The sequence below is a fragment of the Calonectris borealis genome, chromosome 2, assembly GCF_964195595.1.
Source record: "Calonectris borealis chromosome 2, bCalBor7.hap1.2, whole genome shotgun sequence".
Lineage (NCBI taxonomy): Eukaryota > Metazoa > Chordata > Aves > Procellariiformes > Procellariidae > Calonectris > Calonectris borealis.
Genome location: NC_134313.1, coordinates 25350037 through 25371570, shown reverse-complemented (window position 1 = coordinate 25371570; position 21534 = coordinate 25350037). Strand labels below are relative to the sequence as shown.

At 40.1% G+C, this 21534-nt stretch overlaps 1 protein-coding gene across 4 annotated transcripts in view; it reads right to left on the bottom strand.

Annotated features, from left to right (window-relative positions):
• STK3 (serine/threonine kinase 3) overlaps positions 1 to 10631 on the bottom strand; it is a 143813-nt gene extending 133182 nt beyond the window's left edge. For 3 of the 4 annotated variants that reach the window (XM_075141393.1, XM_075141397.1, XM_075141396.1), the window contains exons 1-3: positions 10228 to 10467; positions 2715 to 2795; positions 2150 to 2278 (exon numbers count right to left, since the gene is read on the bottom strand). In XM_075141393.1, coding sequence (XP_074997494.1) covers positions 2150 to 2278; positions 2715 to 2795; positions 10228 to 10250 — 233 coding nt within the window. In that variant the 5' untranslated portion in view covers positions 10251 to 10467. Of the gene's footprint in view, positions 1 to 2149; positions 2279 to 2714; positions 2796 to 10227 lie in introns of all 4 variants that reach the window. The other variant, XM_075141395.1, reaches the window with a different exon arrangement.
• Positions 10632 to 21534: the final 10903 nt, after the last annotated feature.

The window sequence follows — 21534 nt, the reverse complement described above, 5'->3', positions numbered from 1 at the left end:
CTTGTCTAGTGAAGGAAAAGTTTGTGTTCTAAAATTCTGAACTCTTACTCTTAAAAAAAAAAAGTTATACAATAGTACAGGTCCAGTAGATACCAAATGCACCATGTTGTTCAAAGAAAAGCAGGAAACAAAGAACAAGGCCAGAGAAAAGGGGGGCAGGACAGGGACAAGGGACACAGGAATGAGATAGTGAGTAGGCCCACCTAGGACAAGAATGAAAATGGCACAAGAAGCATAGTACAAAAAGAAAGGTGAAAAATTTAGAAGGTTCTCAAGTATCACCACTTCTTTTCTTTGCCAGTATATTTCACAGACATTTTTAAGTATCTGTTTCAATCCTCATCTAGTACTAACAGACATACACACACTACAATCCACACCACTGCTTCCAGTCAGCTCACATGGCTCAAGCCTGTGTAGCAACTAAGGGCTGCTATCCTACCGCTGGCCCCACAGAACAACTCTTTCTGAGAATTTATGAGGTGCTATTTTCCAATTTATTCAATGTCTTCCTTTATGTAAGGCGAAAGAAATGAAGCAGGGCAGATAAAAAGAATTAAGAGCACAGCAACAAGAAGAATCAAAGTAAACATATTTTAACTCCTCTTCCAGTGCACAGGAAGAGCTGAGGACCTACTCTGGGGATCAAATCCAGTTCCACAGTTAAGCAGACAAACAAGACTCCAATTGGCCAGAAAGACAAAAATAGTTTCACAGGGACTAAAAGGATTAAGAGGAGCCCCAAACAAAACTCAAGGGTCCCAAATCCTTTTAGTATCACCTGAAATAACCTTATCACACATCTTCGTGGAATGTGGGAAAAAAACATAAATCCTTCCTTTTCCTCCTGTTCCCCTGCCGACACATTTAACAAGATTCTAGTGTTCAGAGCAGACAATGCCAGAAGGGAACAGATTACGAGGTGTGTTCATAGGTCACAAATACTCAGATCAGGGCTTGCAGGCAGAGGTTCTAAAGAAGTCTGAAGAACAGCTGCATTCTCATGTGCTAGATAGAATGTACTCTGAGGTCTCTATCCCTATATTTAACAACAAATATTTGAACCTTCTCTCCCCCTTCATGACCCCATAGACAGGATACTGTGGAGCAGTACAATCAAGCTCCATGTAACACCTGAGCAAAATATTCAGCAACAAATCTGAATGAATTCAGACTGCATTAAAAAAATTATCTTTAAATCTGGGATGAGTACTGCTCATTGCCAAACAAGAGCAAATTTTTCATTTAAAGACAGAACTTCAACATTGACACACCACAAAAGCACAAACACAATTGAGAAATAACAGACCGCTTGCTATAATACATTTCACCAAGTTAATGACTACAGTAATCAATATTTTAAAGAAAGTTTCTCCTAACTAGAAATGCAAACAGGAAAGCTTTGCACTCAAGTCACAAACAATAGACTCTTGTACCACTGATCAGACTTGAATAAAGACTCACCCTAGCAAATCTGACTTAGAAATTACAGCCAAAACCTTAAAAGATTATCCCAAAAAAAAAAAATGAATAAAAAATTCATAACTTCATAGACGAGAGGAAATGCAAAGTAATTTCTGCATCCTTGCAGACACTTGATGTTAAGGCTTCCATTCCTACAATACTAGCAATCATAAGATATATTATTTGTGAACCAGTGTAAGGTAACAGTCCTTCTTCAGAACTATTAAAAGATTGTTCACTTTTAAAAAAGTATGTTCCTGCATGAAAGAGGCAACTGATAGAATACTATTTTGGAAGTTAACTGCTAGCCATTAATCTTGTGCTAGAAACATCTTTATCGATCTTCTGAAACAGGTAACTCTGAATTCACAAGGCCTAAGACATTTACAGGAACTATTAACCTTCGGGCTTGCCAGTGCAAGTAAAGTGAAGCAAGCATGGAGAATTCTAAGCAGAGGCAAGTACTTATTCTTTCTGTTATGTACACTATTTGTACTTCCCTCAATCCAATCCAAGGGTAGGAGGAGGTCCACAAAGTGGTTCCTTTAAGTAAATTGTCCAACACAGACTGCTTTAATTTTCCATATAAAAAGAGTTTGCAGCTGCATATCTTTCAGTTATATTCACAAGTACAAATGCAGTTTCACACAGACTCTTAGAAAGGGAGCAGAATTGTCACACCTACCTGTCACATTGTTGCATTATAGAGATTTCTTTAATTATTTCTTGAAGATCTGACTCCACGGGGACCTGTTTAATTGCTACAACTTGTCCAGACTCTTTGTGTATTGCTTTAAACACGCTACCATAAGACCTAAAAATAAAAGAGGGAATTTTTTTTTTTAAACAAGATGAACTGCTTCTCATTTCCATTATGCCAAAACTTTAAAAAGTCACAGAAGCCATATGTTCATGCAGACGCTTGAGGGTTTTTTCCGGCTGCAAAAAATTCAGTTCTATCGGGACCTCAGGATAGACGTGCCTCTGAAGAATGAATCTTTGTCAAGATGTAGTGTATCTAACTGCAGTACAGGTGCAACCACCTTTGCTGCCTTAATAAACAATGGACATCAAAAATGCATAAATGTATGTGGGGAAGCCTGGAAGTCTACTGTATTTGCTTTATTAGTAAAACTTGTCTAGAGAAGCATTCCTCAGGACATTTACAGTCACTCTCCCTGTAACTTAATATCCCGACACATGCTTTATATACTGTTTCCCTCTGATCCCTCATAAATGGCAGGACTTACCCTTCACCAAGTTTCTCCAGAACATCAAAGACTTCTTCAGGCTGCTTAGTTAAACTATCTTCACTTAGCTTTTTCAGTTTGCTAAAAGAAAGACAAAAGTTAGTTGTTTGTTTGGAGGGGAAAAGACACAGAACTCAAGCAAATTTTCATACAAGTGAGCAGACAGAAAAAAAAAAATAAAGAAAAACATATTCCAGTGAAAATAAAATGCCCAGTTAAAGTGCAGTAATAAAATTTTAATCAGCCATCATGTAAGATGAAGAAAGTTATGACAATTTTTGTTATTATCACTTTCCCACTAATGTTTGCTCAATTCAAAGCAGCATGGGACCAATTCACTGTCCAAACCACTTCCTTTGCTAAAGTAGAAACAGCTAAAGAACACCGTAAAGCTCACCTTTCGTCAAAAAAGCAGCCAGCATGCAAACACATGCTCATTACTGCCTAGAGTACACCATGTTGTTATCTAAGAAAGTATGAACCAATCCCTCACCCACATGAAGTACCCGCTTTCTAAACTATACCACTGATAAGCCAGTGAATTACATCAAGTTGAAAGCAGAACCCAGAGTCAAGATGACTCTGGAGCATATTGTAGCACTTCACCTTCACAGGTGGTAGCAAAACACTGAACTTCCAGGAGTTGAGTACTCTAAGAGTTGTTAGGGCAGTCCCTTTTGCATCTTGGTGAATATACATAGGGACAGGTGCAACAAAATCTCTAATTACATAACACCACCATATTTTGCTCTCCAGTTCTCTCTCACACAGTCTCAAATCACTCAGTACCACCCTATGATTTCTTCGAGCACCTTCAATCCACTCTTACCACTACCTTTTGTCCTTCACAAGCAGTCCTAGCCTTTCCCCAGTCTCCAGCATTCCAATCTATCCAGCCCCCCAGACTCCTGGCAGATCTCAGAACACAACTTGGCTGCAAGCTTGCGATGGAGCTGACACTGAACATAGCACAGGAAAATATAACCACACACACATTGTGGTGAGGCCGGGTGGCTGCAACATGTAAATCCTTCACCCTAAAAGTTATGGGGAATTTTGCCGCAAGACTGAAATAACAAGTTAACTCTATATGATAGCCAAGGGTACTATTAAAGCAGAAGATGAGCTGAAGAATAGCTAGTGCTGTAGTGTTAGATATAGACAATGTATTCCATATGTAGGAGGAAGAAAAAGGAAAAAAGAGAAACTTTTGAAGCACAGTAGATCATTGAGAACTTATGGAAAATATGTTATCCTGTGACACTTTCCTGGAAATGAATACAAAATAGGGGAAGGGAGGAGGGCACAGACAGAAAAGATTGTCAAATCTAACACTGGAAGAACAGTGTTCAAAAGAAACTCCTTCCTATTAAGAGATGCAATTCTGTGATATACAGAACTAATTAAAAAAACACAGTGAAATGACTGATAAAGGAATTCTTGAGTCAGAAGAGACTTGTTACTGCCAACCATCTAAGTAAAGACAAAAATGTAAAGTAATTGTATAAGCACACAGGTCATGTGGATTGGTGTTAAAAAAGGAAAGCAAGGTGGGAGAAGAGGGTGTACACATTTATATATCAAAGAACTATTTCACAGATGTAGCAATTATATGAATACAAAAAGCACCCACAATCAGTAAGGAAAGGTGTATGAACTGCTGAAAAGACCATGCAGTTTGCTACAGCGAACAGGCAGGAAGCGGGAAAGCATGTGGGTTTAAGGGAGAATAAAAATCTCCACAGCAAAGGAAAGGTACAACTTATGAACACGAAGAAAAACAGCAGAAAACTCAAATGAGAGCAGCTAAATAAAGTCTGCAAAAGTGGACAGGAACACATAACAACTCTGCTTTCTTTTTCACCCTCTCTCCGCTTGTTAGGGACTAGAAAGCGGAAAGATGGAACTTAAATCTTGCAGGGAAGCACATATTTCAAAATTTCAAAAAGAACAGGGGGAAAAAAAAAAGATTTTGCAGGTAGGTATTAAAGAAAGAAATCATACATTTTCCTTCTTTTGTTTCAAATTCTTTTTTCCCCTCTGATCAGGTTATCTGCAGCCTTAAATGCAGCATTCACAGAATAAGTTACTGCAATCATCCTTTGCTTGCCACCAATAAAAAGCATGCACAGTATGTTTACGATACCAGCAGAGCCTCAAAAAATAAAAAGCATGACCATTAGCTGAGTCTCTCACTTGATCGAAGAGCTGCGTAACAGCAGACATACTCAACAGAACAGCAGAGGGACTGAACTTTTTAGTAACTGCAAGAAAAGAGAAAACATACAGTAACCTCAACCAAAGATGTCTAAGAAGAGAACACTTCCACCTGCTCATCGAAAGAGCAATGCCTGCTAAAATGGGAAGGTGAAAAAAAAAAAAAATGCATATCAAAAGGGTTCCAGCAGCACCATTAATGCCAAGGCATTGGGAGTGCTTGAGAAGAGCTAAGGAAACAATAACAGCCATAAACTGATCAAAACCAATGTCACTGACAAATAACAGATTATCTGGAGTACTTAAGAGGCAACCTAGAGACCAAAGAAATAAGCATTCTGTAGTTTTAGAACTATTTTCACATTATCCAACTCTGACAAACATGCTATGAGACCAAATAATACTTAACACTAAGGCAGCTAAATACTAAACCTATTTAGAGGAAGAAAAATACATCAACCTCAGGAATTTCATCACCAAATACACTGCTCAAAGTACTTCACACTCCTTTACAAATATATTGTAAGAGTACAGATGCTAGGTCCAGTGTTCAAGTGACAGTATTACCACCACAGCTCTTTGAACCATACAAAGATCCTAATGACTCAGACTGTTTAATGATTTCTATTTCTAGAAGTTTAATAGAATTCCCAGCTCTTGAACTACAGAACAGCATATGATATATCCTGAAAGGGTTGCAATAAAGAAAGTGTTTATGAAAACTTCAGGAAAAGCAAGGAGGAGGAAGACAACTGTTGTAACTGGCTGTAAAGCACTAAGTAGAATACAAGAAGAAAAGACTAGAAATATTATCTTATTATACTGGTTAAAAACAAGCAACTAAAACTTGGGACAGAGAAACACATCTAAGACTTCAGAATCAATCAGGAGTTGTTTGTGTGTGTGTGTGTCCTACTATCCACACTTTGAAAATGTGCAAGATAAAACATATAGAGCCAAACATTTCAGAAGAATCACTGCTTTTTTAAAAGCATCAAAGTGTTCTACATGGGAAGTGAATACTATATGCACCTAGCAAAACATATAGAGCCAAACATTTCAGAAGAATCACTGCTTTTTTAAAAGCATCAAAGTGTTCTACATGGGAAGTGAATACTATATGCACCTAGCAAAATACCTATCTGCTAAGGCATGACAATACGGGGGGGGGAGAGAGGAGGGGGAGGGGGACGGCACAAGGGACACAACTGAAGAAACAAAGGGCTCAAGAACAGAGAGAAAGAAGGTGTCTCATTCTTCTCCCTCATGGGTCCTCTACTTTCATAATACAAGTGTTTAAAACTGAATAAATAAATCAGTAAATTCAGGCACTGTTTTATTCTGTTCACAGGATACAGGTGCCATATATATATGCATGTGTCTGTGAGAAAGTCTAAAGATGTGCAGAAGATAAGCATAAAACCTGTCAAATACATAGCTTTTAATCTTGCCCATCTCCTGCTTTTGTTTGCTCTAGAAAATCATCAGATAGTAACTATGGGCTATTTCAGCAGTTTTCCAGGAGAGCTGTTCCTGAAAGCAGGAGGACTAACTAACCTACAATTCTGGGACAACAAGAGTTGTCAAAAAGATTTTCTTGTTCCAAGCAAGTTTGACTTTCTGCATAACACCTAGTCTCTTAAACAAGAAAAATACATCCTAGCAAAAAATTTTACTTTCACAAATCCAGTTGATGTGAGAAAACATTCATACTTAGCATAACCAGAATCTTATGCATCACTGAGTATGTCAGCAAAACTCCACATAACCAAATGCAGAAAAATCTAGAAAGAGCAAGAGGTACCCAAGACTACCAATCCTAGCATAAAGATCAGAAAAATCTGGATTGGGACCTGAAAGAGCAAGAGATGTTTTTTCCCCCCACCATGAAAAAATGAAGCATGAGTTTAGTATCCTGTGGTCATTACATGCAGACTTTACAAAATAAATTGGTGATGTGCTACAGAGGTAAGCATAAAAAAAAAAAAACTGAAAACTAACAAAGAAAAACAAAGCAGGACTAAAGAATAGAACTCCATCAATTATGTCATGAGTTATGGAAAACTGGACAGCTGCTCCATGAAACATGAATATATGCGGTTTATTTTGCAGAAGAACTAGCATATTGAAACATTTAAAAAGAATGGCTGGGATCAATTATACTGATATATTAAAACAGAAGCTAGTAAGAGAAATCACTGCAGTCATCAGAAATAAAGGTGGCATGTAAAAGCCTTGAGACATTTACACTGCTTTACACCATTCACACAAGTAGAAGCAAGTTTAAGAGACAGTTCACATTGTTGTATTGTGTGCTTACATTCAGTTTTCTACCAAGAAAACCCAAGCAAACTTACACTTCTGTCCCATCATTTTCAGAAGGAAATTGACAGTTGTCATCCATATGACCTTACACGCTCATTGATGCAAAAATTAAAACCAGCATATTTTTCCCCAGACAGTTCATATTTTAAAAAGTTTTTCCTTTCCCACAAAACTTAAATTTCAGTGAAAATTAAACTGCCTGAGTTTAAAGAAAAGACTGGTAAACATTAATTAACAAGCTCCATGCTTGTTAAGAGGCCTTTTATTTGACAGCAGCGTGCAGGAGATGGGCAAGATTAAAAACTATATATTTGACAGAAATGCATCTCTAGCTACTTTCCTTTTCACTTGTATGCAATCTATCTCCTCATACCTGTGTATGCCAATATATACAGAGAAATGCAACAATAATAACAGGGGAAAATTACAAGACTCAGAGGCAAATTTTGTAACTGACTATTTCAAGAGTGAATGTCCCTTTAGTGAGGGAAAGAAGTATAAAGCACATCTGAAATAGTTAGAAATTCAGATGTAAGAAAACACTGTATTAACTACTGTACAAATTTTTCAATATAAAATCAGAACACCTACTTTAAATTATTTTAAAAAACAAACAAAATTATTCTGAAAAGGTCTCCTCCTTAGAAGTCTTTTGTTACTGTTGCAGCACATTGGTCAAACAAGAAAAGCTGGTGATTTTGACAGCATCCCCACTTAAAAGCCACAGTGGCCTAGCCTGTCACTTGGGCATCATCATTGCTACTTTCTGAAGGGCTGTTTTCAAGATTTACACAACACAGGGAAAGGAGGAATAAGAGTGCCCTATACCTGTGAGAGAACACTGGGATTCTAGGACATCCATGCAGCTTTGAAGTGTTCATATGAAATTCTTGCCACCTCTAGATGAATGTCTTGCACTACAGATATAATGGCAAGAGATACCTGTCAGTAACTGCTCCTGTGGACAGCAGGCACCAACGTAAAGAAGTCTAGTGCTCACATCTATTTCACCAAGTAAACATGGCGTGTCCATCCCAAGCCACTACTGCATCCAAGGCAGGCATCAAAAAATTCCACCAACAAAAAATAACCTGTACTCCTCCTAGACTTGCAGAAAGAGGGGGTGGCCTAGCAGAATAGTTGGGAATGCCAAACAATCAGAAAACTGTAAAAAACAACGGATAAAGGAGATATATGTGCACATTTATGAAAAACTTGGTTCAAATCTTACGAAAACATGAGTTAGTACTTTATGAAAAACTGAGTTCAAATCTTTCCTCCCACTAGACAAAGAAATTCATTAAGTTCTTATCACATTCAAATTTCCAGAAATAAGCTTCAAAAAACATGGAAAACATAAAAACATGCCAGAGATTTTAGAAGTTCTCTCATTAGCTTTCTCATTCTTCCTGATTGATCTAAAGATTTAAACAGCTCCTCACTTTCAATTAAGGCCAGACACACACCTCCAGCTTGGTAATAAAGTTAGAGCAACCCCAGATCTTCCAAAAAAAAATCTTGTAGGTTATGCTAACTTCAAGTTTTATTTTCAATCCTTTGATATCACTAGATCCCAAGCTTTGCAGTGGTGGTGGTAACATTGATTACTCCTCAGACATTCCCATTTCTTCTCCTAAACCCTTGCTGGTGCCTGTCCCAATCCCTTTATTTGACACATGCAGCACTGTCATTGCCTGCTAAAAACACTCCACATAACAACTACGAATCAATTCTTGGTCAAAGTTTTCAGTAGTAGATACTGTTCCATTGCCTGCTAAAAACACTCTGCATAACAATTACTAATCAATTCTTGGTCAAAGTTTTCAAGTAGTAGATACTGTTACTTGATGTATTATTGGAGGGAAAAACAGTAGAAGTTCATTATTCTCAAGTCCTCATTCTGCAGAAAGCTGTTTTAAAGAATTTTAAAGGTTTTAAATGTAGAATGTAAATGTTTTAAAGTAGAATGTAAAAATTTATTTATTATCTTCTACCACCAATCTATATTCTGTAGTCTCTAGATCTTTCACTAAACAGGAAGCAAGAGCAAAATATTTGGAGCCCTAAGACAGTAAGTATATATGTAAACCATGTAACTACATGCTTTATACCACACAACTACGTCCTATGTAGTATATAACTACATCCAAGAAAGGATTGTTCCAATTTAAATACACAGTTAAACTTAATACCATTAAATACAATTAAAGCAAAATTATTTTGTGCACTAAGATGACAGTGTCACATTTAAAGCAAAAGCTCATGGTTTCACATCATGACACATGCACACAAAAAGAAGTCAAATGATAAATGCTCAAAAAAAAAAAAACCCAAAGACATAGTAATTAATATGACCAGATAGCCTATACATTTCAGAAAATACATGTGCTGTGGGAATACTCTTGATTTTTGCCTCTTCCCACTCCCTGATTTGCAATTGCAACTATGCAACGCCCACCCTCACAAGCATCTCTCCACCAGCAGGACACAAGGGCACTTTCTGACGTGAAAAGATAAGAACAACTACTTATGTCGGTTTCTTCCATAGACCTGAACTATAAAGTGCACAGACCCCCAGGCCACAAAGGACTCTTCTCGGCGATGAAGTTTCTCTCATTTCACACTAAAATGTTCCTCTTGCAACTCAACCAGCCCCTGAGGGTTTGCCTCTACCTGGACGTTTACCCAGGACGGTTATTTTGGGGAGCTCCCCTACAGAAGACCTTCATCAACGCCACACAACTCCTCTGGCCGCTGGAGAGGTCTCAGCCCGGGCCGTTGTCCCGTCGCCCCCCTCACAGCGCCCAGGATGGGAGCCTCCCGACGCCGGCAAGGCCCCGGGGGGGGGGGAGCGGGCGGGCGGCCCCGCCCGCCCGTTCCCCCCGGCCCCCCGCCGGCCCGAGGCCTCACCGCGGCCGTGCCGCCGCGCTCGCTTCCGGGAGCAGAAGGGGCCGCCAGCGAGGGTCGTTACCTCTTGGGCGCTGCCTGCTCCATGCCGCTGCTGGCCCCCCGGCCCCGCCGTCCGGAGGGGGGCTCCCGGCCGAGCCCCTGGGCACCACCGGGCCGGTAGCCGCTAAACTCCTCACAACTTTCGTGCGAGCTGGCTGGCCCTTTAAACGGGGCTCGCGCCCTCCCTCGGCCGCCGCCGCTCCCGGCCTCTCTCAGGCAACCGCCACTACCGCTACCTACCCGGCTGCCGGCAGAGGCCCGCCCCCTCGCACCTCTCAGTGGTTACAACCCGCGCCTTCGCAAGCGCTGATTGGGCGGCGCGGAAATCGCTCAGAGCGGCAGGAGGGACGAGGCCCCACCCCACCACGGGAACAGCGGGCGGCGTCGCGCTGGCGGGAGGGGAAGAACATGGAGGCGGCGGTACCACCGGGGCCGAGGCGCCGCACTCCCGGCATGCCCCGCGCGGCTGTGGCCCGTGGGGCACGCCGGGAGACGTAGTCCTCCCGAGGAACCTGCCCTACCCGTTCCTGCGGGAGGGGCGCCCGGAGGGCCCTGGCCGGGCGAGGCAAACCGGGCGGCGAAGAAACAGAGACCCGGGGCCCTGAGGCGCCGCCGGGGCGAAGGACAGCCGTCCCTCCCCCACACGCTCACCTCATCCCCCGACTCCTGGAGCTGGGCCTTCGGGCAAGGGCAGGCCTGGGGCAGAGCCGCGGCCTGAGGCGGAGGCTGAGGGCGGCTCTTCTGCCGCTGCCACCCCCGGGCCCCGTCGCCTCGGGGCAACCCTGCCGGGCGGCCTGCGCCTTTCATCCGCGTGTCTGCACCAGCCGAGGGACAGCCGCGCTTGGTGCTGACCTGCTGCAGCCCCGCCTTGAAAAGTTAAATCTCTTCATGGACAACTGGCTCCAGAACACGGCAGAGGGGAAGTCTGAAGTTAGTCATGGCAGGACGAGGGAGCTGCTCTCCACAGCTGGCTCGGGTGACACAGTACGGCTTTGAGGTGAAAAACGCTGGCACTTGGCACTTGACTTTTTAATGCCAAAGCATACAAGTTACCCTGCAAAGCCATAGGAAGCTGTCACATAATTATTCAAGCAGCAGATTTTAGGCCACCGAGTACGATGTGACAGTTATCTGCAATTTCTCCACCTTACAACTTCTGACTTTCTGCTGTTTATGTAGCAATCTAAGATACTAACTGACAAAGCATCCAAGTAGATCCAGCCAAGTCAATACAAGAAAAACTTAAATATTCAAGCCAATTTCTGTATCCTTTCCTGAAAGTAGGTTTATTCGCCTAACTAATGGAAGTTCAAGGCAGTAAAACACTTGGGCAAGATTCATAAAAATACTGAGATGCCCAAGTTCCACTTTAAACTGATCTTAGATGTACAAGTATAACTACTCCCCCCCTAAAAACAATCCACACTGCATACCTAATTTCATGTCTTTGATGTGCATTAGCAAGAGAATTTTGAATGACTGAAGTCCTACTGTTGTGCAAGTCCTCTACTTTGGCTGAGTCAATCCAATCCAGTTGACTCACTGTGGTCAGGCTAAATGCAGAATGGCAATATTGAATGAACCCATAAAACAAATCACACACCACCATATGACCTTTTAGGTTTCTTTGTTTTTCTGAGTCATGGAAAAACTGCAATAGAACATCTTCCTTTGCACAACAGATTAACGCAGTGCTCTTCCAAGTGTCATCCCACAAGCCAGAATGGCTCACCAGCAGTACTGCCAGATGTGTCCATACCATAGACAACCATTTGTAGGAGATGCCAAAACAAACCACCCAGGAGAAGGAGCCAGAGGATGGCTCAGATGCAGTGCGGTATGAGTGCCTTAGAAAGTGGTGGGGAGGACCCCGCAAGACTTCCTGTCTCCCAGTTCTAGGACAAGTGAGGTCAGGCAGGTAGAAGATGCCATGTGGCTAGCATCCAACTTTGTTTTACAGGGTATTCGGCTATATCCATTGACCAATTATTATTTACATTTCACCTAATGAAGGGTAGCCTGACATCCCTATTTGGCTGTGATACTCCTGGAATGCAGAGGCTGTCTCCACATCCTTTAACACAAATCTTTAAGGCAATATTTTGTTCAGGTTATTTCAGAGGAGGCAGGTTTTTTCCACCTCCCCCTCTCAAGCCAAAGCTGCAATAAACTATACATTCAAGCAAGGAAAAGGAGTCTTAGAAAAAATACAGGTACTGTATTATAATTGTAACAGCAAGACAAAGAAAGGGAGCCAAGAAGTGCTCTCTCTCCCCATTCATACATATATTTCTTTCTCTGGAAAAAGTTAGGCTGAACAGCCTAATCTGCTACTCTTCCTGCCTCCTTTAACAACAGTTGACGAGAACAAGTCTAAAGAAAATTTGTCCAAGAATAGCAGATGTAGATATTCGCTCTCTTCATTCAAAACGATTTAATACCACAATCCCCACTCCCAGAAAATACCCTGACTACCTGATAATTGAGGCAGAAGGGGGCAGGAGTGTCCTCCATCTATGCCACTGGAGAAAGAAAAGTGTGAAAAAACCCAAGGTGCCTGAAACAGAAAAAGTTGGGTAACCTGGCTTTATGACCTAGCGAGGCAGATGGTGCCAAAAATTATGGACTAATTCCATGCCTTTCTCACAGAAGTTTCAGTTGTGCCTTATTCAACTGCCAGAATGCTTTCTAAGTACGTTTATGCTGAAAATAAAATATCATTAAGAAGATAACATACATACAATAGTATTTTTCAAGATCACTTTATTCATCTCTTACCATTTCAAAATACCATTTCAAATGGTATTTTTAGTCAGTGATATTGGAATAAATAACACCATCTCACCTTTCCCCTGCAACATAAATTTGGGAATTGTGCTATGAAATATAACACTGATTTGATATTCATTACGATACTGTACCTAGCCTGTTCCTTCCAAAGAAGGAACTTTGAAAGGGAAAACAGACTTCCTCTGTTCTACTACCTCATTCAGGCTTTCCAGTCAAGGGAAATCTAGATGTTCTGGAGGCATGAATATACGATGAGATTGCTGGTGTCTAGACATCATGGAGATGAGGAAGTTGCAGACAATCTATATGAGTATTCCCATGATTTCTTCCAACAGTGGAACTATATAAAACTGCTAAGAAGGCAGGTGAGTAAGAAAAGGCTTAATGTAGCCCAATCTTAAGAATATTGGAGAAAACTAACTGAATTACTCTTTTTCTTCTTCACCAATTTATCAGCATGCATTAGGACTCCCATCTCTGCAGAACTGGCATCAACATCAAATATAATTCCTTAGACCAAAGGATGGATCAAGACCATACTTAGTTTTTGAGTACTATAATTATTTTATATTATAATGTAGTTTTGTAAACAGATAAAACAATTTATATTACAATTACTTATACTGCAATGGAATCAGGAATCATGATGGCATGGACAAGTATTAGGTGCTGTATAACCACAAACTAAGACAGTCCCCAAGCCCCTAAATATATGAACCAAAAAGTTCCAAGATATCAACCCTGCCTCAGTTGCACATAATTCATAATAAACCTGAGAAGGATAAAAATTACTTGAGAAGCTCATGTCTGAGTTTCTAACAGGTATTACTAATGGTAAGATTTAAATTCCAAATATATACTTCAAAGTCATTCATAAATATAATGCAAATAAATTATGCATGTTATAGTAGGGACCTTATCTAGTTCCTTTGGTAGCAAATAAAAGCATCATTTACTTCAGAAGGTATTCAATCAGGCTCATTTAAACAGCATGCATTGTAACTAATACATGGTGCTACTAGAAAACAGCAGAATTAATAGTACATGTTTTCCAAGAGATACGTGTCACAAACACCTTACGCCCTCCAAACGAAATACCCGTAGTCTTCATTCACATCTGTGGTGCTTTCACAGCCTAGCTCTTTTCCCTGTGTGCTTTCTACCCTTTCACCACAGTAGCCCCCCAGTTCTTTCTCAGGGTCCTCAGTGCTCTCCCCCTCGGTGTCCCTTGTATCATTCCGTAGCTCCATTCACCCCCTCGGCATGCCAAAACCCACAATATCCTTACTGCCCGCATAAACCCCCAAGCATGCCCCCTGCTCTGTGCTCCGTACAACCCCTCCACATCACTGATATCTCACCGAGCTTTGGCCCACCCCGGCGTTACCCCACAGAGTTACGAGTATCCTGTACCTGCATCACGACCCAGTCTTCAGCTTGCAGGAGAAGGCTGCGGGTTGGTCTGCAGCGTGGTCCCAAACCCAGCAGCTAAGGACAGAGTTTCCCCTGCTTTTCCCTTGCCGTGGGGTGGACAGCCCCACAGATAGGGCATTCCCTCCTCTACCCATCACCTATGAGTTTTGTAAAAATACTTACTATCTTTACAGACCTCCAGCTTTTTGTCAAACATGATTAATATTGGCCAGCTAAGTCACAAATGACTGTGAAGGGGAGAAAGGCAAGGAACGTCAGGCAAGCACAAAGACAGAATGAATGCAGGAGCCTGATTTCCTTAGAAACCAATTAATAAATTCAGTAGACAAATAGTCAACAACAACATGTTTACATGTCTCTCCCTGTGACTGCCTGATAGCAATCTGGTATGCTGAAAGTTAAGGAAAAGGCCTTGAATGAAATACCAGCTTGTTTATACAGAAGATAAGAAAAACTGACTTCTGCCTGTATTTTTTCCTACCTATCATGTTTAATGTGAAGTAACCTTGAAGGCTTATCTAAGGATCTGTTATATACTTTCCTAACCCTGCCGGTCATAAAATAGTTTTAAGTAAAATATAAAAGAACAGCATATTCTCAAGTTTGGACTAAAATTTAGGTTTTTTAAAGCGAGTTTTTAATCAAGCTTAGGAATAAAAAACTTTTTTTTTTAATTTATTTTGCTGAACTATTCACAACTTAATGGTTAATTAATGTCACAGAAAAGGAAATTGACTTTTTGCTGGTCCAGCAAAAGAAAGATGCAGAAAATAGTCAGGAAATACAGGTACAGGTTCTGACATCCATATCCACTCTATTAAAATCAGCGTGATTCACAAGATTCCTACTTGACGTTAAAAAGAGCAGTAGAAACCTGCAATAGTGAAATATTAGCTGCACTGCTGCAATTCCTGTTACTACCTAGTATACATCATTTTGGTATCCAAAATATTATTACTAGACCTAAAGACATTTGTTGATTTGGATTGGATTTTTCTGTTGACTAACCATTTAGCTCACAGTCTTAGTAACAGGCTATATATAGACTTACCATTGCTGTTTTTCCTATTATAGCACACTATGGTAAAAATAAACCATGGATACAGAGTTGCTATTTACAGTTAACCACAGAAGATATTCCAGTCTGTACTACAGCTGCATTGATTGTGCTTGTGGGATCTACGGATTACCATCAACTTGAAAAAAATCTCATTTTGGTTTGTAAAACAATTACTGTTGTTGTGGTAATACTCAGGGTTACTCTGGATTCCCTACTACACAAAAATATTCCCCCTCTTTCTGGGGGCAACCATCTGTTCTCCAGTCTGCGAAGAGGTGTGCTCATACCCTGGAGAATAAATAAATAACATTTAACTAGCAAGGCTTGATGCGTGCAGTAGGAATAGAAACTAGTATCAATAACTAAAGAATGATTGAATCATCATTACTTGATGAAGCAAGTACTACATGAAATGAACTTCAGCTGCCTGAATACATACAGCTTTATTTTCAAGGCTTCCACCACTGTGAAGGCTGCATTTTCTCCCATCTTCTTTAGCTCCAGAGCTGAGAGCTCAAGGAATACATGACAGAAATGTTTAGGGAAGATTAGGATATTTTCTTATTTTTAGGGACAATGCTTTCAAGAGGCTAACAAGACCCATTCTTTTAGCTTTAAAGAAGGGAAGTTCCCTTGCCCTTGTGGGCCTTTCACAGAAGTGCTCCAGGAGAAGTATAAAAAGGTGGGAAGCACAAGTACAGAATAACAAATGACAAATAAGGAGAACCCAATGCAACTGGAAAGCGCATCACGAATACTGAGCCCTACAAAAGCAATGCCATGAAATGTTTACAGCTTATTTACTTATAGGGCTTTTTTTTTTAATGAAACCCTTCCTATTTATTTCTAAAGTGCACCTCCAGCTTGCTCCATAGCTATAGCAAAGCAAGTATTTTGTATGTGAAAGAATCACTCATGCTAAATCCTTTAAAATCCAGAAACCACAAAATTTCTGTTTCCTACTTTTTTCCCACCTTTCCCAATCAAAACATGCCGGAAGATCATAATTCAAGTTCCAAATAAGCTACTCATATAACATGTACAGTCACACTTAAAAAAAAAAAAAAAAGACCTAAATACAATTCTAGTCTTAAAACTTCACAAAAAAAGTTCAGTGGCATAACAGCCATTTCATGACTGACTGTGAAGTAATGGGTCTGATTACAAGATAAGATCCTGTGGAAAGTAGAAATATATTCAAAACAAGAAAAAGATTAAGATTTGCACTTACATTCCCATTCTGCTCTTAAAAGCAGCGGGAAGCCTTCTCCACAGCAGCCCGTGTGCTAAAGAAACAGCAAAGCAGCAAATAATAAAGTTTCATGGAACTGGCTTTATACGATGCACTGATTTGAGCCTCCACTAATCGGGTTCAGTTTGGTTCAATAGGGTAGAGTTTTATGGCATCCTCACCGCTACCCAGGATGAGTACTTAAACTACTGTCACTACCGAGCAAGGAAACTTTCTGCTGAAAAAAAACTTTGAAGTGACTGTGTGTACATAGGTCAGGCTATAAAAACACAGCAAAACATAAAGCACATTACTATCTAGAGAGCTTATGAACCCCATTAAATTTGAGACCTAAGCTTTTTCCACTCTTCCTTCACTAAAAATAAATTTTCTTAGTTGCAAGGAGAAAACCAGTGGAAGATTAATGGATTTCTTTAACAGCAAAAAAGAGTTTATCAACAGCCATCAACACTGCCCATATTTACTCAGGCTGGGTTTAGCAAAAAGCCAATGTTCTGGTGGTATAATTTTCTCTGCAGAGTGGAGGAAAGTAGAGCAATTCCATATGCTAGGAGCTTTCTTAATGGAAGCAGTTAATTTACCACATGAGGAATATCACATGCATACCACTTCCACCTAAAATGAATCACTCCTTCCAGTTGAGAAAACTGAGGTCTTTTATCTTCCTCAGGGTGGAGTCCATCTCCTCCCATAGATCCCTACAGAGTAAAACTGCTAATCGTTTTAAGATTTAAAGACATTACTTCTTTTGTGTTCATATATCACATTTCAATGTCTTCTAAACAAGAGAGAGCTTAATGTTTTTGTGTAACCTTGAACTGGGCGGTACACAACATTTATTGCTTCATCCTTGAGCTCTTCTATAGTTCCATGATCTAATTTGTTACACTGGTGGTATTGAGCTGCTGTTACCGGATTAACAATATGCAGTTTAAATTCCTTAAAGCTAATTTTAAAATGAATGTGCTAATTTGAATACTAGGTAAAACAATGAAAAACTGAAACAGAAGAAAAAAGCCAAACTACATGTTTTAATATATACTGCGTCTCTCCTTCAGTAAGATTAATAGATAGTAAATCCCTGCTCTATGCGGTTCAAAACTAATCAGAATGTCTCTAGGACCTGATCCAAAATCTGTTAACATCAACAGTCTTTCTTTCAAATATACTACTTTGGGGATCAGTTCTCAAGGGAGAGTCCTGTCTAATTTGCTCATGGGAGTGTGAATATAAATGCAGATTTTTGCTTGACTGATGTTTCCATCCTCGGCCTGATTCGTCTCCCAGGAAGATGGAGGAAAGGTCAAAATTGGAGGCAGATCACATTAGACACTACCATTTATTTGACATAACTTCTTAATAATATGTCATAGGTTCATTTGATTAGAAACCGTGCAGTCAGAGAAGATAAAGAGTGTAGAAGTGGTCCCCTTATCATGGAATAGATACTAAGCACCTGAAATTTTAGACAGTGGGAAAATTTGCTGTTCAGAGTCACAAGGACACTTATGCAATGTTGTATAATATGCATATATTAATGTATAATGCATTACAATATCAATGTATAATATGCACTGCATATTATACAATATGCAATGGTATAACAATTTTAATGTGTAGGAAAGATTAAAGTCATACAACTGTGTTAGAATACCCACAAATATATACAGCACTAGTTATACATAAAGTAAGAAGACCAACATGTTATAAATACAAATGCTTGATTCTATGCTGTATTATTGGCATTTATCTTGACCATTCAAAATGGTCTTTCAAAAACAAGTACCTCATTTTGACAAGTGTGAGATACTCAACAGCTCTTAATTAAATGCCTGAAAGGCAGACTTTAAAACTGTGTTCTAAAGTATATTGAATTAAGCTCCACGAGACCAGTTTTTGGCACCTGTTCTTGAAATGAGAAAAAAAACAAAAAACACACTGAACCAAGATTATGCATTATTTTCCAGGAATTCAGCAATTTCTTGGAGAGATTAAATTTACTGCAGCTTTGAAATAACAGGGTTACTGCACATTCTGAATGGCTGAGTGTCTCTGCAGGCCTGGATAACAGCTAGCATAGGGGTCCCGCGGGATTTTATTGTAGTTAACCCATCCTCCTGTTCTGTTCCTACTTTTACATGCAAAAGAAAATGTTTGTGCTTAATACAATATTTATAGCTATAAGTAATAGTCAGTTCCTTTCTGGTTTTACTGTACCAGCATGTACAAGAAATACATAAAACTATATATATTATTGCTACTACTTTGCAAGATGTTGTATATATTGTAAAGCTGGCTCTCTAATAGAAGGCAGCTAAAGACCTCTGCACTTAAATCTGCCAAAGCTGATACAGCAATCACAAACATGTGTTGTTACACTTCTTGTGGCTCATCTCCACATGGTGCAGCTGTTGTGTTGGCTAAAGAAAATGCAGGCCCAAGGGAAACAAATTTAATTCAGCTGGGGTGACTTCCACTAAAAAAAGTGTTTTAAGGAGAACAGGTGTCTTACAGTGAGGGGGATTGTTTGAGAGGTTTTCCCCAAACTTGCTTTGCTTCTAGGAAGTCTTTTCTAAAGTGGTGTGCCTGTGATAATAATCTCTTGCAGTCTAATTTTTAAATAACACCCTTCAGAAACGCAATGGATTCCAGAAATTCTATTTTTGTTTGTTTGTCTTAGTCCTAGAACAGGAAGGCTAGCACAGGACCTTATCACACAAGTTAGAAGTTGGAGGGAGCCTCGTTGCTGTTATTCGGATTCCTCAGCCTTAAGAAGGTTTGTTTAATCAGCAAATGACTGTGCCAAGGCAGACCCACAGCCCACGTAAATCACCAGTTGACACCCCTAGAGCTGTGCCAGTTTATACCTATATATCTATTGTTTTAAGCTTAATTTTTTACTAAAGTTACTTAAATATAGCTTCATCCTAAATATGTTCTCACTTACTCAAAACAAATAAACTAAGCTATCCTATGTAGTCTAATAAAACAGTATAAGTGTATGACATTTTTTCTTTTCCAGAAAGGCATTTACCTTGCGTACTATGATACCTTCTCTAGTTTCATCATGCATTCCTGCCTCTCTGCTTCCTGCATCCTCTGGTATATCAGAGTGGAAAGTGTTTGACTGATGCTTAGTGGCTGACTCAGCAACCTTCCTGCTGTTTTTCCAGCAGGCTCTCAGGAGGTCTCTCTCAGCGCTGGTTGAACCAGCTCTTCGGACAGACATAGCAGTAGCCAGTAGATCTTTCTCTTCCTGTCGTCAACCCTCTTTCCAAAATAAGGTTACTCCAGAGGGTAGTTTCTTGTTGTGTAGGTGTCTTCATACTGCAGTTTCCTCCTCTGGCCCTGTTTCTTCTATCTCCCACAAGATCAGAATTCCTTCTCTTTGGGGAAACAGAAGTCCAAACAAGGGATGATTTTTCCACAAAGACCCCATTTCTACAAAGTTGGTTCTTTTGTAGGATGTATAGGAGCTGCTCTCGGCTATTCCTTCTCGGGTCTTAACTAAATAAATGTTATGATGACAAACATAACATTTTTGTTTTTCTTTTTGCAAGGTTAAGCTCATTAGCTCTTACATCAATCTTTATTGCTACATGTTGTGTCCTCAGAGTGTCTTATGCAGACCTTGGGCAGTTTTTTAGGCTTCTCAAGTTTCTAAATTGGAGACCCAGTACTCCTCCTGAATTCCTCCTTTTGAATAAAATCCAGAACTCACTGAGGTCAATAGCAAAATTCATGAGATTTTTGTCCACTGTGTGTGTCTGCACATAAAGACCTGCACAAATCCTGCATTTTCACAGGCTTCCTCTTACCAAGGAAAAGAAAATTCTTCTGCCCTTGCCACTTTTCTCAGCAGGAATTATGACAAAGCCCCTAAGTCTCACTGATGATAGGAACTGCCATGGCCGTGCCTGTTGTCAAAAGTCAGGAGTAGATGGACCCGGACTATACCCTGCCAGTGAAGGGAGAAAAGGATCCCAATTAACAAAATAAGGAGAACCAACTGTAGAATGAAACCTGCATTCACAGTGAAGCCATCATGGGGACACTCACTCTTTACTGTGTGTGTGTACAACCAGTATCTTTTCCAAACACTGAAAAAAAAAAAATTATTTGTAGAGTGAGATTAATTCAGTAGAGTGTCTGACTGTCACGCAAGGAAGCTGGTTAAAGTGATATCTGAATTTAAGACTAACCTCTTGCTTTTCATGGCATTGGAGTATGTGCTTATCAGGGAAGTTTTATGTTTGAGGTTCAGGGAGAAGGTGATGGCCATCTCCTCTGAATGCTTTCAGATGACTGATTTTCAGAACTCTGCTGGCATTCTTCCAGCTGGAGGCCTGGCCATTAGATAAGCTTAACATTATGGCGGCCATTTGCAAAACAGATGAGAGCAGAAATAGCAAGAGGAAATGAGAAACCTAAGAAACCTGCTGGAACTCCCTGCAAATAAAGATCTAACCTTGGAAGGAAAAGTCTTAGATCCTCCACTGAAAGAAAAACTGGTGAGCATAAGTTTTCAGCTGCTAAAACTATAACCGCTATCCCAAGGGAGATAAAAGCACCAGCCAAAGAAAGACCACCACAAGTGCCAGCCTCAAGAAATCTAGGAAACATTACACTTGCTTCCTTTGTGAGAGTCTGCACAAAAGTTTTCAGGTATTACCAGACACGATCCATTTGCTTCTGCTTTCAGGTTGTTTTTTTAATGATGAAGCCCATGGCCACCCTGGCTAAGAATCCTGTTTAATAATCCCTCCTTTGCCGGTATTTAAATAGTGTCACAT